This window comes from Prionailurus viverrinus, chromosome B2, assembly GCF_022837055.1.
Source record: "Prionailurus viverrinus isolate Anna chromosome B2, UM_Priviv_1.0, whole genome shotgun sequence".
NCBI classification, from domain to species: Eukaryota; Metazoa; Chordata; class Mammalia; order Carnivora; family Felidae; genus Prionailurus; species Prionailurus viverrinus.
In genome coordinates, this window is record NC_062565.1 from 152819312 (window position 1) to 152837638 (window position 18327).

At 42.1% G+C, this 18327-nt stretch overlaps 1 protein-coding gene across 1 annotated transcript; it reads right to left on the reverse strand.

The window, feature by feature from the left end:
* Positions 1 to 1933: 1933 nt before the first annotated feature.
* On the reverse strand, positions 1934 to 7892 carry PDCD2 (programmed cell death 2). The gene is made up of 6 exons (XM_047860455.1): positions 7550 to 7892; positions 6770 to 7012; positions 6280 to 6411; positions 4840 to 4943; positions 3562 to 3675; positions 1934 to 2543 (listed from the first exon to the last, which is right to left on the reverse strand). The coding sequence occupies exons 1-6, from the start codon at positions 7830 to 7832 to the stop codon at positions 2385 to 2387; spliced, it is 1035 nt and encodes a 344-aa protein (XP_047716411.1). The 5' UTR covers positions 7833 to 7892; the 3' UTR covers positions 1934 to 2384.
* Between the last annotated feature and the right edge of the window lie 10435 nt (positions 7893 to 18327).

Here is an 18327-nt window from a genome sequence, read left to right on the forward strand (position 1 = left end):
GGCATATAATCAGAAAGGAAAAAGTTCTTCTGCTTACTGCCCCGGGGTATCTCCCAAGCCCCATTCTGTACAGGTCCTTTCCTTTTGGGGTGCTTTTGATCCCGTATTTAGAAAATACTAAAGCATATGTTCAGTTTTATATAGCTTTGCCTTTTTTTCCCCATCAGTAGGTCATAAACACATTTCCATGATAGGGAGTCCAATGGCATCACAAATGTATGACATCTCTTAGGTACCATTATGTATTTACCTGTTTCCTTAATTATGGCCATTGATACCAGTAATGTTAAGGATCATTTGGAAAGACATCTATCCAAGAAAGAAATCTCTCCACGTGTAGATCTTCTCTTAGATTCTTCAGTAAAGTTTTATAATTTTTTCCTATAGGGCTTCTACACATTTCATAAAAATTAATTCCTAAGTATTCTCTGGTTCCTATTAATGAAAATTTTCATTACATTTTAGTTCTTGTTGACATATCTTCTTCCTAATCACTCTTCTGAATTCTGAAACTTCTACCTGTGAAACACCGCACACACAGATAGCCTAACAAATATGTCCAGCACAGTGTACTCCTCAGTAGACACCCCTGCAGCCACCACCTGGAACCTTGCCTGTGTCCCTGAAACCCCTCCTTCTGCTCCTGCCCAGCCACAGCGCCACCCACCAATAGATGTTATCTCGAATTTTGTAGTCATCACCTAAATTACTAATATAGGGCAGTCTTCCATTAAAAAAAATTTGGTGTTTTTATGCGTGTATTCCTTATATTCCTCTTCCATCTCTTTTCCTTAAAATTTCCAGACCATTTAGCTGGTAGTTTCTTTCAGTATGTTTTGCTATTTTCAAATTCATGGTGTTATTCAGCCTGTTCTTCTGTTCTCTATTTCCTGCAAATGAGTAGCTGCATCCAGACAGAGGCCTGATACCTTTGTAAAGACTACAGAAGTGCCATGTTCTTTTGTTAGGAGTCAAGTCTCTGGTGTTTTCTCTTCTCTCTTTTAACATTTGTTTATTTTTGAGAGACAGAGCATGAGCAGGGGAGGGGCAGAAAGAGAGAGGCAGACACAGAATTGGAAGCAGGCTCCAGGCTCCGAGCTGTCAGCCCAGAGCCCAATGCCAACTCGAACCCATGAGCCGGGATATCATGACCTGAGCCAAAGTCAGACACTTCACCGACTGAGCCACCCATGTGCTCCATTTCACTGTATTTTATACACAAATCTTTTTTAAATATAGGTACACGTATAACATGGGCTAACAAGCCAGGACTTGCTCAACTAAAATTACAGTCAAATAGCCAAGTAGTCGGTGACATTAACAGATGGTGTAACATCCAAGAAGATGTACTTAGGGCGGCAGTGCCATTTCCAGGCCAGCGGGGATAGGTGTGGGAGAATATGAACCAATGTAGATTAGCTGTCGGTCTTCAAGCACTGACCAACAGCAATGTCCTTCATGCTTGCTTTAGTCCTGGGCTGGCATCACTCCTGTTCAAAGACGTCACTGTAAAGCACTCGGGGCTAGGAGCCTTAGCATGGTTAACAGATTTGGCTGACCTCAGGGCCTTCCCTCAGGCTGCTGTGTCCTGGGCTAGATTTCCCTAGGGAAATTCCAGCGCCTCATTCCTACCTCCTTCCTCGGGTTTACTTCCCATGTGGTACTGAGATAGAGGGGAAGACCATCATTCTTGCCTTGCAGTCTCTTTTGAGCAGTGCTGCTGGCTGATCAAGGTTGTTTTGAGGTAGAGCTTCTCTTCAAATTCAGTTGAAGTCCTCACACGCACCAGCCTATTTTTCTCATTGTTCTGGACCTCTATGTATACTAGAGCCTGTCTGATTACCAGACAAATCTCTTCAGGTTTTACCCGAATAATTTTCTCTTGGTTTTAACACTGCAAATTTTAGGAGGAAAAACACTCTAACAGATTGTCTTAATTAGGCAATTAACCCACTTTTATTCAAGTAAAAAGAAACAAACACAGGTAAACCAATCACTTCACTTAGTCTTACCATTCATAGTTAATTAGTTCACACCAAGTATGTACCTTTCCAGATTTCTGTGAACAGAAACATAAAAATACTTTTATAAAGGATATGAACATACTATGAATATCTTGGTGTCCCTTTAATAAACCTGTATCTTATTTGATGTGCATATAGGTCTGTATCATTAAGACTGCATTACCTTCTGCTGTAGGAATACACCAAAATTTATTTACTTGTCACTGGACATTTTTGTTTCACTAATATTTACACATTGTAAACTCACCAAAAACAACATCTTTGTCTCTGGTACAATTATTTCCTTAGGATAAAGTCCTAGTAATGGAATTGCAAGGCCTAAGACAGTATGAGCATTTGTAAGGCTTTATGATGTTGTCTTTAGGGTGTATCTGTTATATCTTGCTTCCAGACAAATTCCTCTGTGTAGCCAATCCCCAGTCTGCAGCTTTCAGCACAGGTGAAGACAGCCACAACACCCCAATCGACACTCCTGCCCAGAGTGTCGACCTTCAGGTAGTTGAGAAGCTGAGGCATGACCTGAGGAGAGGATGACACAATTAGGTCTGTTTTCAACATACCTTCCTTGCCAGGGTGATAGGGATCTTGGGTGTTTCAGTCTCCGGCTTTGACACTAACTTAATTAATTTTGGATATAGTTTTCACAATTCATTTTTTTACTCAAGAAACAAGTATCACCTACCACTTTGTAAGGTTAGTAAATCCACAGTACAAGAACATTTCTACCCAACCCAAATGGATTGTGATAACAGTTCCTTTTGAAAACCCATCTTTTGGGGCGCCTGGGTGGCGCAGTCGGGTAAGCGTCCGACTTCAGCCAGGTCACGATCTCGCGGTCCGTGAGTTCGAGCCCCGCGTCAGGCTCTGGGCTGACGGCTCAGAGCCTGGAGCCTGTTTCTGATTCTGTGTCTCCCTCTCTCTCTGCCCCTCCCCTGCTCATGCTCTGTCTCTCTCTGTCCCAAAAATAAATAAACGTTGAAAAAAAAAAATTAAAAAAAAAAAAAAAAAAAAAGAAAACCCATCTTCATGATTCTATCCATTTTTTCCCTACCAGATCCAAAAACCCTAAACTGAGTAGGGCCTCTAAAACACTTCCTGTCACCAAGTACAAAGGCCTTAAGTGCCAGAACAAGAAAAGAAGGTATATTTAAAATTACAAATGTAACAAAATGGAGACACTAAAAATGATGATTTAACCATACTGAGAGGTGGGGAGGGGTGGTCAAGATGATAGAAGCAACTGCATTTAAATCCTTTTTATTGTACAAGTCAGTCAACAGATAATGTCTAAAAACTAATAAACTGACAAGTTATCAGAAAAAGTACATTATTTAGAAAGAGAAAGGACTACCAGATAAAACAGTAAAAGACATTTCCCTCCAGGGAACAAGGTGGGACCAAGGTGTCCCTTAGGTGGGACAAGGCACTTGCTGTAAATAACAGGACCCATGTGCATATGTTACTTCAGTGAAGTTTTATAGCATTTAATTACATAACCCAGGGTGACTGTATATTAGAATACTTTTTGAGGTCATACCTGGAATTCAAATATTCTCTTGGCACCACAGGGGCAATCTGGAATATCCTTTTCTTGAGGGATATTTTCACCAGAGATCCAGATGGGTGCAATCCCTCTGCCATATCTGAGAACCTAAAATCAATCAGGATCATGTTCAAATCACAAACATCTCACCTAAGTCTCCCTTGGTAACATGTGCTTTGATAATCTGGAGAAACTCTGCACATGCTCTTACACATGAGTTCCCCTCACTCATCTGAAACACAGTGAGGTTCCCTCACCTCAGACCTGGCACCATTAATGCTTTCTCAGTGTCATCATTTTAGCTTATCTGACTTGGGTTATCAAAATCGTATTTCATAAAAGATAATACGGTTAGAATCGGAATCCTAAGAGTATTTTGTGTAGTTTCTGAATCCAAAATGTAGCCCAGAGTTTGTGTTTACTTTCACACAGATAACAGGAACCTGTTTTAAACTCAGTTAAAAATTTTAAAGGGACAAATGCCAAGTGAAACACTTGTTTAGATAAATACTACAGAGATAAATTTCATTAGGTGTTATACATCAACGGAGTGGCCTTCCTGTTTTGTCACAAGCATATACATTGCTAAAAACTACCTTCTCAGTGTTTAGGACCCGGGTCTGTTCTTCCCATGATCTTCTTCCCCTGGGTACTTGATTCAGTGACTGCTTTATAGGAGTTTAGCTGAGTTTCCTTCAGTGATTTAGGTTTATGGCGAATGTCTTTAAGAATGATGTTAATGGAAGAACAGAGATGAAGAAGAGAAACGTCTGCTGAGCACTTGCTATGTGCCTATACCCTCCCTTCACCCGCACAACCACCCTGTTTTTTCACACTGGAGATGGAGTTACATCAGAGCTTATAGTGTAACTCAAGGATCCAGGACTCTCGCCAACACCAAAGCGCATTTTTCTTTTCACAAAACCAGGGTTTGTGTTACATGTCATGTTGGTTTCATAAGCAAGAGTTCCCTGTTGGACACATGGGCAAAAATATTTTTTTCTTTCTGCCACTGGTGCAAACTTCTTGCATCACAGGCAGTATCTTACTCATCTGCTATCTCTGATCCTTTCTTTAGACTATAGACCCTACATGATAAGCAGGACAACCTGTAGTCTTTCAGTAACTACTGAAAGGATCAGCAGACCACCTGTGTGAAGGATTCCTGTAACAAGACCCTAGCTTTATTGTAGTTATCTCTTCTCAGGGATCTTACCCTGAAAATACCACCTGAAAAGAACACAAGAAAGAGTTGTATGAATTCTAGTTTACCTGTTCTGGCTCAAGGGCTATTTTAGTTTTAAACTTCTGGAAAATTTTATCTTCCCTGGATTCATGTTTCGCCATGGAATCCAATTCCTCCTCAGGTACTTCACCTGAAAAATCATCAATGTAACTGTTAGGACAATAGGAATAATCCCCATGGCCTGACATCTTCCACATGCCGAGGAAAGGAAATTTCAAACAACCAACTTAGTGTTAAATTGGAGTGAAGGCCAGATGTTCCCACAGGCTTTCCCTGAACTTTTAATTCATTGAAGTTGGTGCTTCAAGACCATCTGACTTTCCAGGCACTCCACTTTACTGTGCAGGTTCCTAGTTAAGTACCTCTCTTTAAAGCTTCAAATGAAAAGAACAGACCCAAGTCCTGGGTTTAGGACTTGTGTCCAGCAGAGATGACAGGACACGCAACAGATATTGACCCTTTTATTTTCACTACTGCCCTTTAGGCATCTGGACTCTCCCTATCTCTTTGTGTTTCATGCATTTTTCCCAGCTGTTATACTCATTCAGCCATCACAAGCTCCCTGTTGACCTACCCACTTGTTCCTCACACTCCTCTCCTGGAATCCCAGCTATCTGAACCACTGCTGTCCTCAACAGAATTTAGTCTGTGTTACATGTACCAAAGAATATTTTTGATATCACCTGAATATGAACTATAAACCAGTAAGCTGATATTCTAAAGTCTATTTAGATTCTAAAACCTCCTTTTGTAGTGCCTAAGGGCTCAAATTCTGGAGTCAATATCATGTGAGCTCAAACTACAGTTCTAAAACTTTAACAGCTTCGGTTACATGACCAAACAAATTACATGGAAAACCTCAAATTCCTCACTGCAAAATGAAGTACAGTTTCTAACTCTACTGCTTTCAGGATTTTAATGAGATCACACACAAACAGCCCTCGATACAGACTAAGTGTTGGATAAATGTTGGCTACTAATCTGTTTCTTAGGTATTTGCTTTGGCCTAGGCACTACACCTAGAGTGTGTTCATCTCTAGATAACCTGTAAAACTGCGAATCTGAAACCGGCCACACGAAAGAGAAACATTTAAACGACCCTGGTCACCTGCCAAACACTAAGCACTCTCCCTTATTTGATCTCGATCTGAGAAACATATCTTGGATCCAGAGGAACGTACCAAGTTTCAAGCATCTTGTGGAGCCCTACCCAAATGACCACGTGGATACTTGCCCTGACAGGTCTTTATCAGAACTAGAATATATCTGATACATATGCCAAGGAGGGGAGGTACAGGAAGTATATTTTCAAATGATATAATATTTGAATAGTATAGGCTACATACTCCAAAGTGGGTTAACTTTTCCTATCAGTGCCTACCTCTTTTCTTGACATACTGAGCCTTTTCTTTCAAGCATTATATTTAATCACTTAATGAATAAAGGTTCTAAAACTGATCCCTTACCCATGCTTCCCATAATTTCTGATTCATTTTCTTTTTCAACAACTTCAGGTGTAATCTCATCTTCTGTTTCTATTACAATTTCAAATTCTGGAAAAAGGAAGTTGTGGTCTGGAATTGTTCTGTCCAAATATTCTGAAACAAGAAAAGGTAACTAGCATAATTACTAGTCATTTAGTTTTATAGAGGGTCTAATAATTTCCCATTTCTAAGGGATGTTCTATGTAGTTAACATTTTTGCCAAATAAATATATGTAGTTCCAGCATTTCAGGTTATGGGTCATAAATTAAATGCCTGTATTGAGGCAGGTGTGGGACATAACTGAGTAGGTGGGACGTCACAGTTCCTTTCATAGAGCTGTTCATATCACCAGTTACCAAAATTTTGGAAAAGTATCATACTTTCTTTAATCTTAACTTTTATCCTCAAAACAAAAAACCTGGGTTGACAGATGCTATGAAACGGAGCTGAAACTTACAAGAACTGACTCACCTGATTGTGTACAAGCCTGCTTATGTCCCAATCTCCAGTCTAGAGTCTGATGCTCCTTACTGCAGTAATGTGCCTTGTGACATCTGGAGCATGTTTTGGGGCCTAAACAGCCACAAACTCTGCAGAGATGAGCACCAGACTTGAGCTGGAGGCACACAGACTCTCCTGTCTCTGGAGGAGGATTCTCAGAAGGTGGTTCGTATGAGTAAAAGTCATTTTTCCTGGGTAGCTGATTTCTAAAAACTATAAGAAAATGAGAAGAGATGTTGTAAATACCGTAAGTAAAACAATGTAGCAATCCAAACACTGGGGACTCTGGTCCACACAGACTGAAAAGACCACAGGTTTTGATTTCAGTGATCTTATTTTCCGAAAGGGGAGAAAAGGGAAAAAAAAAAAGTGAAAAAGAACAAGAAACCAGTTTGGTACCCACAGCAATTTGAATTGGATCTTTGGGCTTATTCAATATAATTAAATAATGAGACTAACAGTTAAGTTACATTGATTCTACACAAATATGGAAACGTTATTGAGCCCAGCTTTCTAAAAAACAATTGCCATTATTTCAGTATAACAACGCCTACTTCGTACCAATCGACTAAACTCAAAAGCTGGGGCGCAGAATGCGTGAGGAAGCTGAGCGGGGCGGGGGGCGGGGGCCAGGCGCTGCGCTGGACTCTCCCCCGCCCCCCCGCCCCCTCCCCCCCGCCGCCGCCGCCCCCAGGCGCTGCCCTTCGCATACATGACCCGGGCCCTGGCTCGGGAGCAGCGGCCGCTCACCGCGCAAACCGGCGCAGCACGGCGGCACCCGGCAGCAGAAGAGGAAGAGGCAGCGGTGGAAGGCGTCGGCTCGGTCGGGCAGCGGCGCGTAGAGCTGCAGTAAGAAGGCCAGCGGGCGGCCGCACAGCGCGCAGGCCAGCTCCTCTGGCCCCGGCAGCCCGGCAGCGCCCAGCCACGCCGGCCGCCCGCCCACCTTGCTTGGGAACTGCTCGCTGCGCAGCCGCCACGCCGGCGCTGCTTCCACGAAGCCCAGCTCAGCCGGCCCCGCGCTGGCCACCGCCATACAGCTGGAAAGACCGGCCGCTCACACGCTCGGACTGTCTGGCCGGAAGGCGGAAGTTGGCCACCGGAAGGCGCGCAGAACGGCGAGTCAGAAGCGATTGGGTAACAAGGGAGAGGAGGCGGGACTAAGGAAATAGCCCGTTGTAAGCACGCTCGGTGCGACCCTAATTTCCGGTCCCGTGACGTGAGGGTGGGGGTAGCTTTTAGGGATTAGGGGTTAGGGTTAGGGTTAGGAATTTATCCTAATGAGCCAAGAGGAGGTGTGTGCATGTTCACCCACTGGTTCAAGTATTTCAACTGTGTCCTTGGTTTTGGTTTTTTTCTCTGCCCTGCTCTTTGGACTTGTCGGCCATTGCCACTTCAAACACTGAGAGTTTTATTTTTTTAAGTAAAAGTTTACAATAAAAATTCAACTAGAAATGCAACAAGTCTGAAACTGCAATCTACAAAAGTGAAAAGGACCATGGAGCTACTGTCCCTGCTCCTTTTCTTGCGGCAGCCTGCCACCTGCACGTGGCAGCTGACACTGGGAGCTGCCTGTGGGCCAAACCCCAAAACCTGCCCGTGCGGGGCCAACGCCTGGCCATCCCATTATCCTGGGCCCCTTCTCCTGGGGCCATGAGGATTTTATTGGCTGTTTCTTGTTTAAATCTCAAGGAGGCATGAGCGAATGTAGGTGGGATTCAGCTATGGCCCAGATGCTTCTATTTCTAGTACCTATTTTATAGCAAAATTACATCTAACATTTCCTTTCTTTTGAAAACAAGTTTCCTTAATTTTATTTAAATTTTATAGAGTTAAAACATATAATGGGGTGCCTGGGTGGCTCAGTCAGTTAAGCCTCCAACTCTTGATTTCAGCTCAGGCCGTGATCCCAGGGTCATGGAATCGAGCCCCTCATCCAGCTTTGAGCTGAGCGTTGAGCTTGCTTAAGATTCTCTCTCCCTCTCCCTCTGCTCTTCCCCTGCCTGCTCTCTCTCTTTAAAACAAAACCCACTAAAACCACCAAACAACCATGAAACATAACAACATTCTTTCATCTTAGTGTTACCTCTTTAGTGTTATTTTGTTTTCAAAAGCACATCTTAATCATTCTTGGATTCTTAAGCAAATAATTAAGTTCTGTTTTACTGAAAGGAAAAACAATATGAGAATGTTTATTTTTAAAAACTGCAATCTTGGAGCGCCTGGGTGGCGCAGTAGGTTAAGCGTCCGACTTCAGCCAGGTCACGATCTCGCGGTCCGTGAGTTCGAGCCCCGCGTCAGGCTCTGGGCTGATGGCTCAGAGCCTGGAGCCTGTTTCCGATTCTGTGTCTCCCTCTCTCTCTGCCCCTCCCCTGTTCATGCTCTGTTTCTCTCTGTCCCAAAAATAAAAAAATAAAAATAAAAATAAACGTTGAAAAAAACCCCTGCAATCTTGAAATTGAGTAAGCAACATCCCTTCTAAGATTGGGTATTTGTAGATATGAATTGAGTTGTGAGGGAGAAGAGCTAGTCTATTCTCTGTCCATTGAGGCTAGGGAAGAGTGAGAGCCCCCCTCATGGGTAAGGTAGCTTTGACTTCTGGTTAGGTCCACAGTACAGGATATGTAAAAGCAGATTGTTGAGTAACAGTTTGCTTCATGCCAGTGACAACCTGCTCCAACTCAATTGTTCTTAGCAAACTTTTCTTTCCAGCAGTGGAGTCCCAGGCTTTTTAGGGAATCCCGTGACTTTTCACACCACAAGTTTGTCATACATACAATTCAAGCATATGAAGATGGGGTAATGCCAGAGACACTTCTTCAAAACTGAAACCCATTTGTGAGATCTGTTTCAGTTCCTACTGTAGACACTTCTGTTTTTTTATTATTAATTACCGAAAACATTTAACTTGGAATCAATTTATTATGAATTCTAGCATATTTTTAGTGGACAGATGTTCAAATCTGTGCCCTCTTTACCCTGAATTACTGTCAGAATGCTTGTAGTCTATGGTTCAGCTTTAGTTTCTGTCTTTATTACAATGGATCTGAAAACATCAACTTTCCTTTCAGGGATTGATACGACCTTTACTCCTCTGTCTTCCTAAGTCTCTGAGTGGATGTTCTCCAATGTGATCTTTTTGGTCCTCATGCCCCCTTCCTACCCCTCTGTTGAGGTACACACCTCCCCCTGGATATGATGTAGCATCTCCCAAACTGTCATCTCAAGGTAATGTGTTTTTTTTTTTATGAGTCTTTATTTTGCTAAGGTTCAGATGACGTTCCCTGTGACTCACTTTATTACCCCCAAGTAAAAGGAGCAAGCCAGCAGTTCAAATCTTACATGTTGCCAATATTGCAGAATATCTGCATTGAATGAGCCCTGGTGAGTATGAGTCATTTTGCTGCTGAACACACATGCTCCCACACTGCCCGCCATTGGCCTCAGATCACCTAGACACTAGACTCTTCCACCCACAGAAGGGAATTTACAAGGACCACTTAATAATTTTAGGTCTATAAAGAGCAAAAGGTGTTTTCCTAAAACACTGAGGAGAAAATGAGGCTTAGCAGAAGAACTGCCCCTAGGTCACAACTGCAGGACAGTCTCCCATTGTGTATTATTGGTGGGAATGGCTAGTTTGTCCTTTGGAAGCCACCAAGAACAAGGACTCTTTGAACCAAGTCTCTACTCAACTCTGGACAAAAAATTGGCATATTTGACATCCTCACCTTTGTTTAGGGCCTTTAGTGGTTTTGCACAGCCATCACAGCCCCGAATACGCAGCCAGACATTTGAATCTCCACAATCCACATTGGACCTGTCTTTTGGAGTCTAGTTTCTCATTATTCTCACTTGATATTCCTTATTTGTTGGGCAGGGTCAGGGGCTAGGGACTGGGTCAGGGTCAAGGTCAGGGTCTTGGTCTTGGTCTGGGTCTAGGTCAGGCTTACATTCTGGGTCAGTGTCAAGGTTGATATTTGGGACAAGGCCTTGTTCTGTGTCAGGGTCAGGGTTTGGCTTTGTCATAAGTGGCCCCCTTCCCTATCTTATATCTCTTCTCTGTTTCTCCTCTTTCTGAGCCTCTAGGATGGACAGGACTCTCACACATTTGGAGTTGATCTGGGGAGCACTGGTTTCTTGCCTCTCAGTCTTGGGCTCTAAAAAAAAGAGTGAAATATCCACCTGGTCACTGACTGTTTCAAATGCAACTCGACTCTGATCATGGATTGTGAATAGCCTCAGAGATCATGCAGGATCCTTCCACTGTCCCTCCTGGGAAGGGTGCTGCTGGCTCCACTCTGCCTGGGGGTTCCCAGGTTCCAGCACAGCTCTGACCCATGAGGGCACTCAGTAGACATATGTGGTTTTATATAGGATGAGGTGTGGTGACTTACCAGCCCCCTTCTTGTGGGCTGGTGGGGCCCTCCTGGCACTGGGTGGATCCTTCGTCCCATCTGAGTGATCACCAGTAGATAATCAGGTCTCAGACAGGACAACCATCCAGGCAGGCATCTGTGGTCCTTCAGCTCAGGGCAGCCTGGCTCCTGACAACCCTCGTGGCCCATTACTGAGCTGACTGTGCTGCTGGGCAACTTAACAGGTTCATAGGCAGTGTAGACAGTTCCAATGTATGTTTTCATTCCCAGCATCTGTGTGGTTGAGACAAGCACCTCCTCCCTCACTCTTAGCCTGCCAAGAGTGGTAATAAACCTCCAAATACAGAATGTGGCCCTGGCTACAACGGGCATACAGCAGACTGGCTCTGCAGTCCTTTGGCCTCCAGATTGTAGTATAAACCTTTGAAATGCATGCTTGTTAAGAATCAAGGAAATAGGAACAACTGTGTCTCCTAGTGAGTAGTTTCTCACTGAGGCTGTGGGGTCTCGGAGAACCACATGCATGACCCAGGGACCGTGGCCTCCAGAAAGCCTGCCAACTGGGGATTTCATGCTGTGGAGTAATCCTTGGGTCTCCTACTGCTTCACTGAGCAATAATTTCCTTACTATACATTTGGTCTCTGCTCTTTGTAAAGGAGAGAGAGGAGACTGTAATATGGACCAGTTTGTTCGTTGAGAATGGGTGATTAATGTGGTCAGGGGGCAGGTGTTACTCCTGGGCTCCCTCCTTCCAGGGACACGAGTGAGGTCTGTGTGTCTTCTAGTCTCTGAGACTTGAGGACCCAGTGCCCAAAGCAGGAGCCTTGAGTTTACCACCAACAGCAAAGTTAGTTTTTCTGCAGCTGGAAGAGTGTTTTGCCATCGTGGGAGGACAGCAAGAGCACTGGATGGACCACTGCAGTCCCTGGCCCTAAGTGAACCCCTTCCTTTCTTGGGCACAGCAGATTACAGTGCTGTGTAGTTGGCCATCAGTGATGTGGAGTTTGCTGCTTTCCCAACCTGGCATCCATTGTCATGCCCAAGTCCAGTAACTTAGCTTGCCTTTGGGAACTACATCTCGCTTGTCTCCCATGCAAACAGTTCCAGAGGGCAGCCCCCACCTCCCATGTGCCTCAGTGTTGGGCACATGATCCAAGTCTAGCCAACCCCATCTCCATTCTCTCGGTGCTCTGATGACTTCAAGGATGAGAATGTGACCCAAGCCAGGCCAAAGATACTTAACCCCATGACTTTTCAGGGATCCTAAGGGAAATAGAAACCTTTCCCAGTAGAATGGACAGTGAGTGGGTGTCAGCCGGAGTTGCTGGAGGCCCCAGACACAGTGAGAGAAACCTCTGAATGGAGCCTCCCCAAAGGCATTTGGCAGGATGGAGGTTTGGAGAGGGTCCAGGTCACCCTGGGAGAGTGTGAGCCCCTGGGCCTGCCAGATCCAAACCCGTTCTTAACGTGCTTCTGGCAAGTATTACTTTATTTCTACCATTAAAAAATACTAAGTTATTTTACCTCAGTAAGTATGTTCATTTGCTTGCAATTCAAACAGTCATAGCTGACACATCAGGATCAATAAACCCTGAGCCCCTCTGTGCACACTGTCCTCACTGGGTGGGCCATGGCTGGGATGATTAAAGCTCTCATCTCCTCTAGGTTTCCAGTCTGATGCAATAGGTTTCTCTTATTTGACCTTTAATTTCTCCTCTCTTTCTAGTTTTCTTCATAATTGTCACAATTAATGAGCCAATATTAAGGTGTTATTTTAACTGAGGTCTATAATTTATCCATGTTCCCTCTGTTCTACCTTTTCCTGCTCCATGACATGTAGTCAGCATGTCGTTTTGGGCTTTTCTTTGCTGTGACAGTTTCTCAAACTTTTCCTTGTTTAGATGACCTTAGCAGTAGTGAGGAAAACTGGTTGGGCATTTAAAAAAATGACTTATTGGTTTTTAAAATAAAAAAAAAACATTTAAAATATTTTCCCAGTTTTGTAATTTGTTTCAGGAGGAGAATTTAGTGGTCCATCACTTACATATATAACACCCAATGCCTATCACAAGTGCCCTCCATAATACCCATCATCCATTTAGCCCATCCCCCACCCCACCCCCCTCCAGCTACTCTCAGTTTGGCCTCTAGTTAGGAGTCTGTTTTATGGTTTACCTCTCTCTTTTTCTCCCCACTATGTTCATCTATTTTTTGTTTAGTAAGTTTCACATGAGTAACATCATATGGTATTTATCTTTCTCTGGCTTATTTTGCTTAGCATAATACACTCTAGTGTCATCCATGTCATTGCAAATGGAGGCATTTTCATTCATTTTTATGGATGAGTAATATTCCATTGTATATATATACCACATCTTCTTTATCCATTCACCAGCTGATTGACATTTGGGCTCTTTACATAATTTGGCTACTGTTGATAGTGCTGCTATAAACATCGAGGTGCAAGTGCCCCTTCAAATCAGTATTTTTTTATTCTTTGGGTAAATGCCTAGGAGTACAGTTGCCGAGTCGTAGGGTAGCTCTATTTTTAACTTTTTGAGGAACCTCCATATTGTTCTCCAGAATGGCTGCACGGGTGTGCATTCCCACCAATAGTATGAAAGCTTTCCCCTTTCTCCCCATCCTCCCCAACTTCTGTTGTTTCCTGAGTTGTTAATTTTAGCAATTTTGACAGGTGTGAGGTAATATCTCATTGTAGTTTTGATTCGTATTTCCCTGATGATGGGTGATGTTGAACAACTTTCAATGTGTCTGTTGGCCATCTGGATGTCTTCTATGGAAAAGCGTCTATTCATATCTTCTTCCCATTTCTTAACTGGGTTATTTGTTTTTTGGGTGTTGAGTTTGATAGGTTCTTTATAGATTTTTGGAACTAGCCTTTATTAGATATGTCATTTGTAAATATCTTCTCCCATTCTGTAGACTGCCTTTTAGTTTTGTTTTTTTTCTTCACTGTGCAGAAGCTTTTTATCTTGATGAGGTCCCAATAGTTCATTTTTGCTTTTGTTTCCCTTGCCTCCGGAGATGTGCCTAGTAAGAAGTTGCTCTGGCTGAGGACAAAGAAGTTGCTGCTTGTGTTCTCCTCTAAGATTTTGATGGTTTCCTGTCTCACACTTAGGTCTTCCATCCATTTGGAATTTATATTTGTGTATGGTGTAAGAAAGTGGTTCAGTTTCATTTTTCTGCATGTTGTTGTCCAGTTTTCCCAACACCATTTGCTGAAGAGACTGTCTTTTTTTCCATTGGATATTCTTTTCTATTTTGTTGAAGATGTGGACCATATAGCTCCGGATCCACTTCTGGGTTCTCTATTCTGTTTCATTGATCTATGTGTCTGTTATTGTGCCAGTACCATACTTTCTTGATGACTACAGCTTTGTAATATAGCTTGAAATCTGGAATTGTGGTGCCTCCAGTTCTGTCTTTCTTTTTTTGGGGTTGCTTTGGCTATTCAGGATCCTTTCTAATTCCATACACATTTTAGGATTGTTTGTTCTAGCTCTGCAAAAAATGCTGGTGGCACTTTGAAAGGGATTGCTTTGGATGTATAGATTGCTTTGGGTACTAGAGACATTTTAACAGTGTTCTTCCAATCTGTGAGAATAGAGTGATTTTCCATTTCGTTGTGTCTTCTTCAATTTCTTTCATAAGAGTTTTCAGAGCACAGTCTTGTACCTCTTTAGTTAGGCTTATTATTAGGTATTTTATTGTTTTTGGTACAACTGCAAATAGGATCAATTCCTTGATATCTTTTTCTGCTGCTTAGTTATTGGTGTATAGAAATGCAACAGATTTCTGCATGTTGATTTTATATCCTGTGACTTTGCTGAATTCATGTATTAGTTCTAGCAATTTTTTGCTTGAGTCTTTCAGTTTTTCTACATAGAGTATCATGTCATCTGCAAATAGTGAAAGTTTGACTTCTTCTTTGCCAATTTGGATGCCTTTTATGTCTTTTTGTTGTCCAATTGCTGAGACTAGGACTTCCAGTACTATATTCAATAGCAGTGGTGAGAGGGGGCATCCTTGTCTTGTTCCTGACCATAGCGGAAAGGCTCTCAGTTTTTCCCCATTGAGGATGATATTAGCTGTGGGTCTTTATATATGGCCGACATGACGTTGAAATCTGCTCCATCGATCCCTATTTTTTTGAGAGTTTTTATCCAGAAAGGATTCTGTATTTTGTCAAGTGTTTTCCTGTATCTATTGACAGGATCATATGGTCTTATCCTTTCTTTTGTTAATGTGGCATATCACGTCGATTGATTTGCGAATACTGAACCAGCCCTGCAGTCCAAGAATAAATCCCACTTGATCGTGGTGAATAATTCTTTTAATGTGCTGTTGAAATTGATTTGCTAATATTTTATTGAGAATTTTTACATCCATGACCATCAGGGATATTGGCCTGTAATTCTCCTTTTTGGTGGGGTCTTTTTTGGTTTTGGAATCAAGGTAGTGATGGCCTTATAGAATGAGTTTGGAAGTTTTCCTTCCATTTCTATTTTTTGGGAACAGTTTGAGAAGAATAGGTATCAACTCTGCTTTATTTTATTTTATTTATTTTTATTTTCTTAAACAATTTTTTTGATATAATTTATTGTCAAGTTGGCTAACATACAGTGTATACAGTGTGCTCTTGGTTTTGGGGGTAGATTCCCATGATTCACAGCTTAATACATCACCCAGTGCTCATTCCAACAAGTGCCCTTCTCAATGCCCATCACCCATATTCCCTCTTCCCCTCCCCCCCACCAACCCTCAGTTTGTTCTCTCTATTTAAGTGTCTCTTTGGTTTGCCTCCCTCTCTGTTTGAAACTATTTTTTCCCCTTTCCTTCTCCTGTGGTCTTCTGTTAAGTTTCTCAAGTTCCACATATGAGTGAAACATATGACATCTGTCTTTCTCTGACTGACATATTTCACTCAGCATAATACCCTCCAGTTCTGTCTGTGCAAATGGCAGGATTTCATTCTTTTTCATTGCCAAGTAGTATTCCATTGTAGATATAAACCACATCTTCTTTATCCATTCATCAGTCAATGGACATTTAGGCTCTTTCCATAATTTGGCTCTTGTTTAAAGAGTTGTTATAAACACTGGGGCACCTGTGCCCCTATGAATGAGCACTTATGTATCCTTTGCATAAATTCCTAGTAGTGCTATTGCTGGGTCATAGGGTAGTTCTATTTTTAATTTTTTGAGGAACCTCCACACTGTTTTCCAGAGCGGCTGCACCAGTTTTCATTCCCACCAACAGTGCAAGAGGGTTCCCGTTTCTCCACATCCTCACCAGCGTCTGTTGTTTCCTGAGTTGTTAATTTTAGCCACTCTGACTGGTGTGAGGTGGTATCTCAATGTGGTTTTGATTTTTACTTCCCTGATGATGAGTGACATTGAGCATCTTTTCATGTGTCTGTTGGCCATCTGGATGTCTTCTTTGGAAAAGTGCCTATTCGTGTCTTCTGCCCATTTTCCCCTGGATTATTTGTTTTTCAGGTATTGAGTTTGGTAAGTTTTTTATAGATTTTGGATCCTAACCCTTTATCCGATATGTCATTTACAAATATCTTCTCCCATTCCATTGGTTGCCTTGTAGTCTTGTTGATTGTTTCCTTTGCAGTGCAGAAGCTTTTTATCTTGATGAAATCATTTTTTGATTTTATTTCCCTTGCCTTTGGAGACGTGTCAAGCAAGAAATTGCTGTGGCTGAGGTCAAAGAGGTTTTTGCCTGCTTTCTCCTCTAGGGTTTTGATGGTTTCCTGTCTCACATTGAGGTCTTTCATCCATTTTGAGTTTATTTTTGTGTCTGGTGTAAGAAAGTGGTCCGGGTTCATTCTTCTGCATGTCGCTGTCCAGTTTTCCCAGCACCACTTGCTGAAGAGACTCTTTATTCCATTGGATATTCTTTTCTGCTTTGTCAAAGATTAGTTGGCCATACATTTGTGGGTACATTCTGGCTTCTGTATTCTGTTACATTGGTCTATGTGTCTGTTTTTGTGCCAATATCATGCTGTCTTGATGATTATAGCTTTGTAGTAGAGGCTAAAGTGTGGGATTGTGATGCCTCCTGCTTTGGTTTTCTTTTTCAACATTTTGTTAGCTATTTGGGGTCTTTTGTGGTTCCATACAAATTTTAGGATTATTTGTTCTAGTTTTTAGAAGAATGCCAGTGCAATTTTGATTGGGATTGCATTGAATGTGTAGATTGCTTTGGGTAGTATTGACATTTTAACAATATTTGTTCTTGCAATCCATGAGCATGGAATGTTTTTCCATTTCTTTGTGTCTTATTCAATTCCTTTCATAAGTTTTCTATAGTTTGCAGCATACAAAACTTTTACATCTTTGGTTAGGTTTATTCCTAGGTATTTTATGGTTCTTGGTGCAATTGTAAATGGGATCAATTTCTTGATTTCTCTTTTTGTTGCTTCATTATTGGTGTATAGAAACGCAATTGATTCCTGTACATCGATTTGTATCCTGTGATTTTGCTGAATTCATGGATCAGTTCTAGCATGTTTTTGGTGGAGTCTTTTGGGTTTTCCATGTAGGGTATCATGTCATTGCGAATTGTAAATGGGATCAATTTCTTGATTTCTCTTTTTGTTGCTTCATTATTGGTGTATAGAAATGCAATCGATTCCTGTACATCGATTTGTATCCTGTGATTTTGCTGAATTCATGGATCAGTTCTAGCATGTTTTTGGTGGAGTCTTTTGGGTTTTCCATGTAGGGTATCATGTCATTGCGAAAAGTGAAAGTTTGACTTCTTCTTTGCCAATTTGGATGCCTATTGTTTCATTTTGTTGTCTGATTGCTGAGGCACAGACTTACAACACTATGTTAAACAACAGTGGTGAGAGTGGACATCCCTGCCGTGTTCCTGATCTCAGGGGGAAAGCTCTCAGTTTTTCCCTATTGAGGATAATATTAGCTGTGGGCTCTTCATATATGGCTTTTGTGATGTTAAGGTATGTTCCTTCTATCCTGACTTTATTGAGGGTTTTTATTAAGGAAGGATGCTGTATTTTGTCAAATACTTTTTCTGCATCTATTGAACAGGATCATATGGTTCTTATCCCTTTCTTCTCTTAATGTGATGTATTGCATTGATTTGTGACTACTGAA

Bases quoted from the DNA above. Each gene is read 5' to 3' on its own strand.
- PDCD2 (XM_047860455.1), bottom strand. From the start codon at position 7,832: ATGGCGGTGGCCAGCGCGGGGCCGGCTGAGCTGGGCTTCGTGGAAGCA. The intron at 4,944-6,279 runs GTAAGGGATCAG...ATGATTTTTCAG, and splicing joins AGAAATTATGGGAAGCATGG to GTGAAGTACCTGAGGAGGAA. The intron at 3,676-4,839 runs GTAAACTAGAAT...GATTGATTTTAG, and splicing joins TAGCCCTTGAGCCAGAACAG to GTTCTCAGATATGGCAGAGG.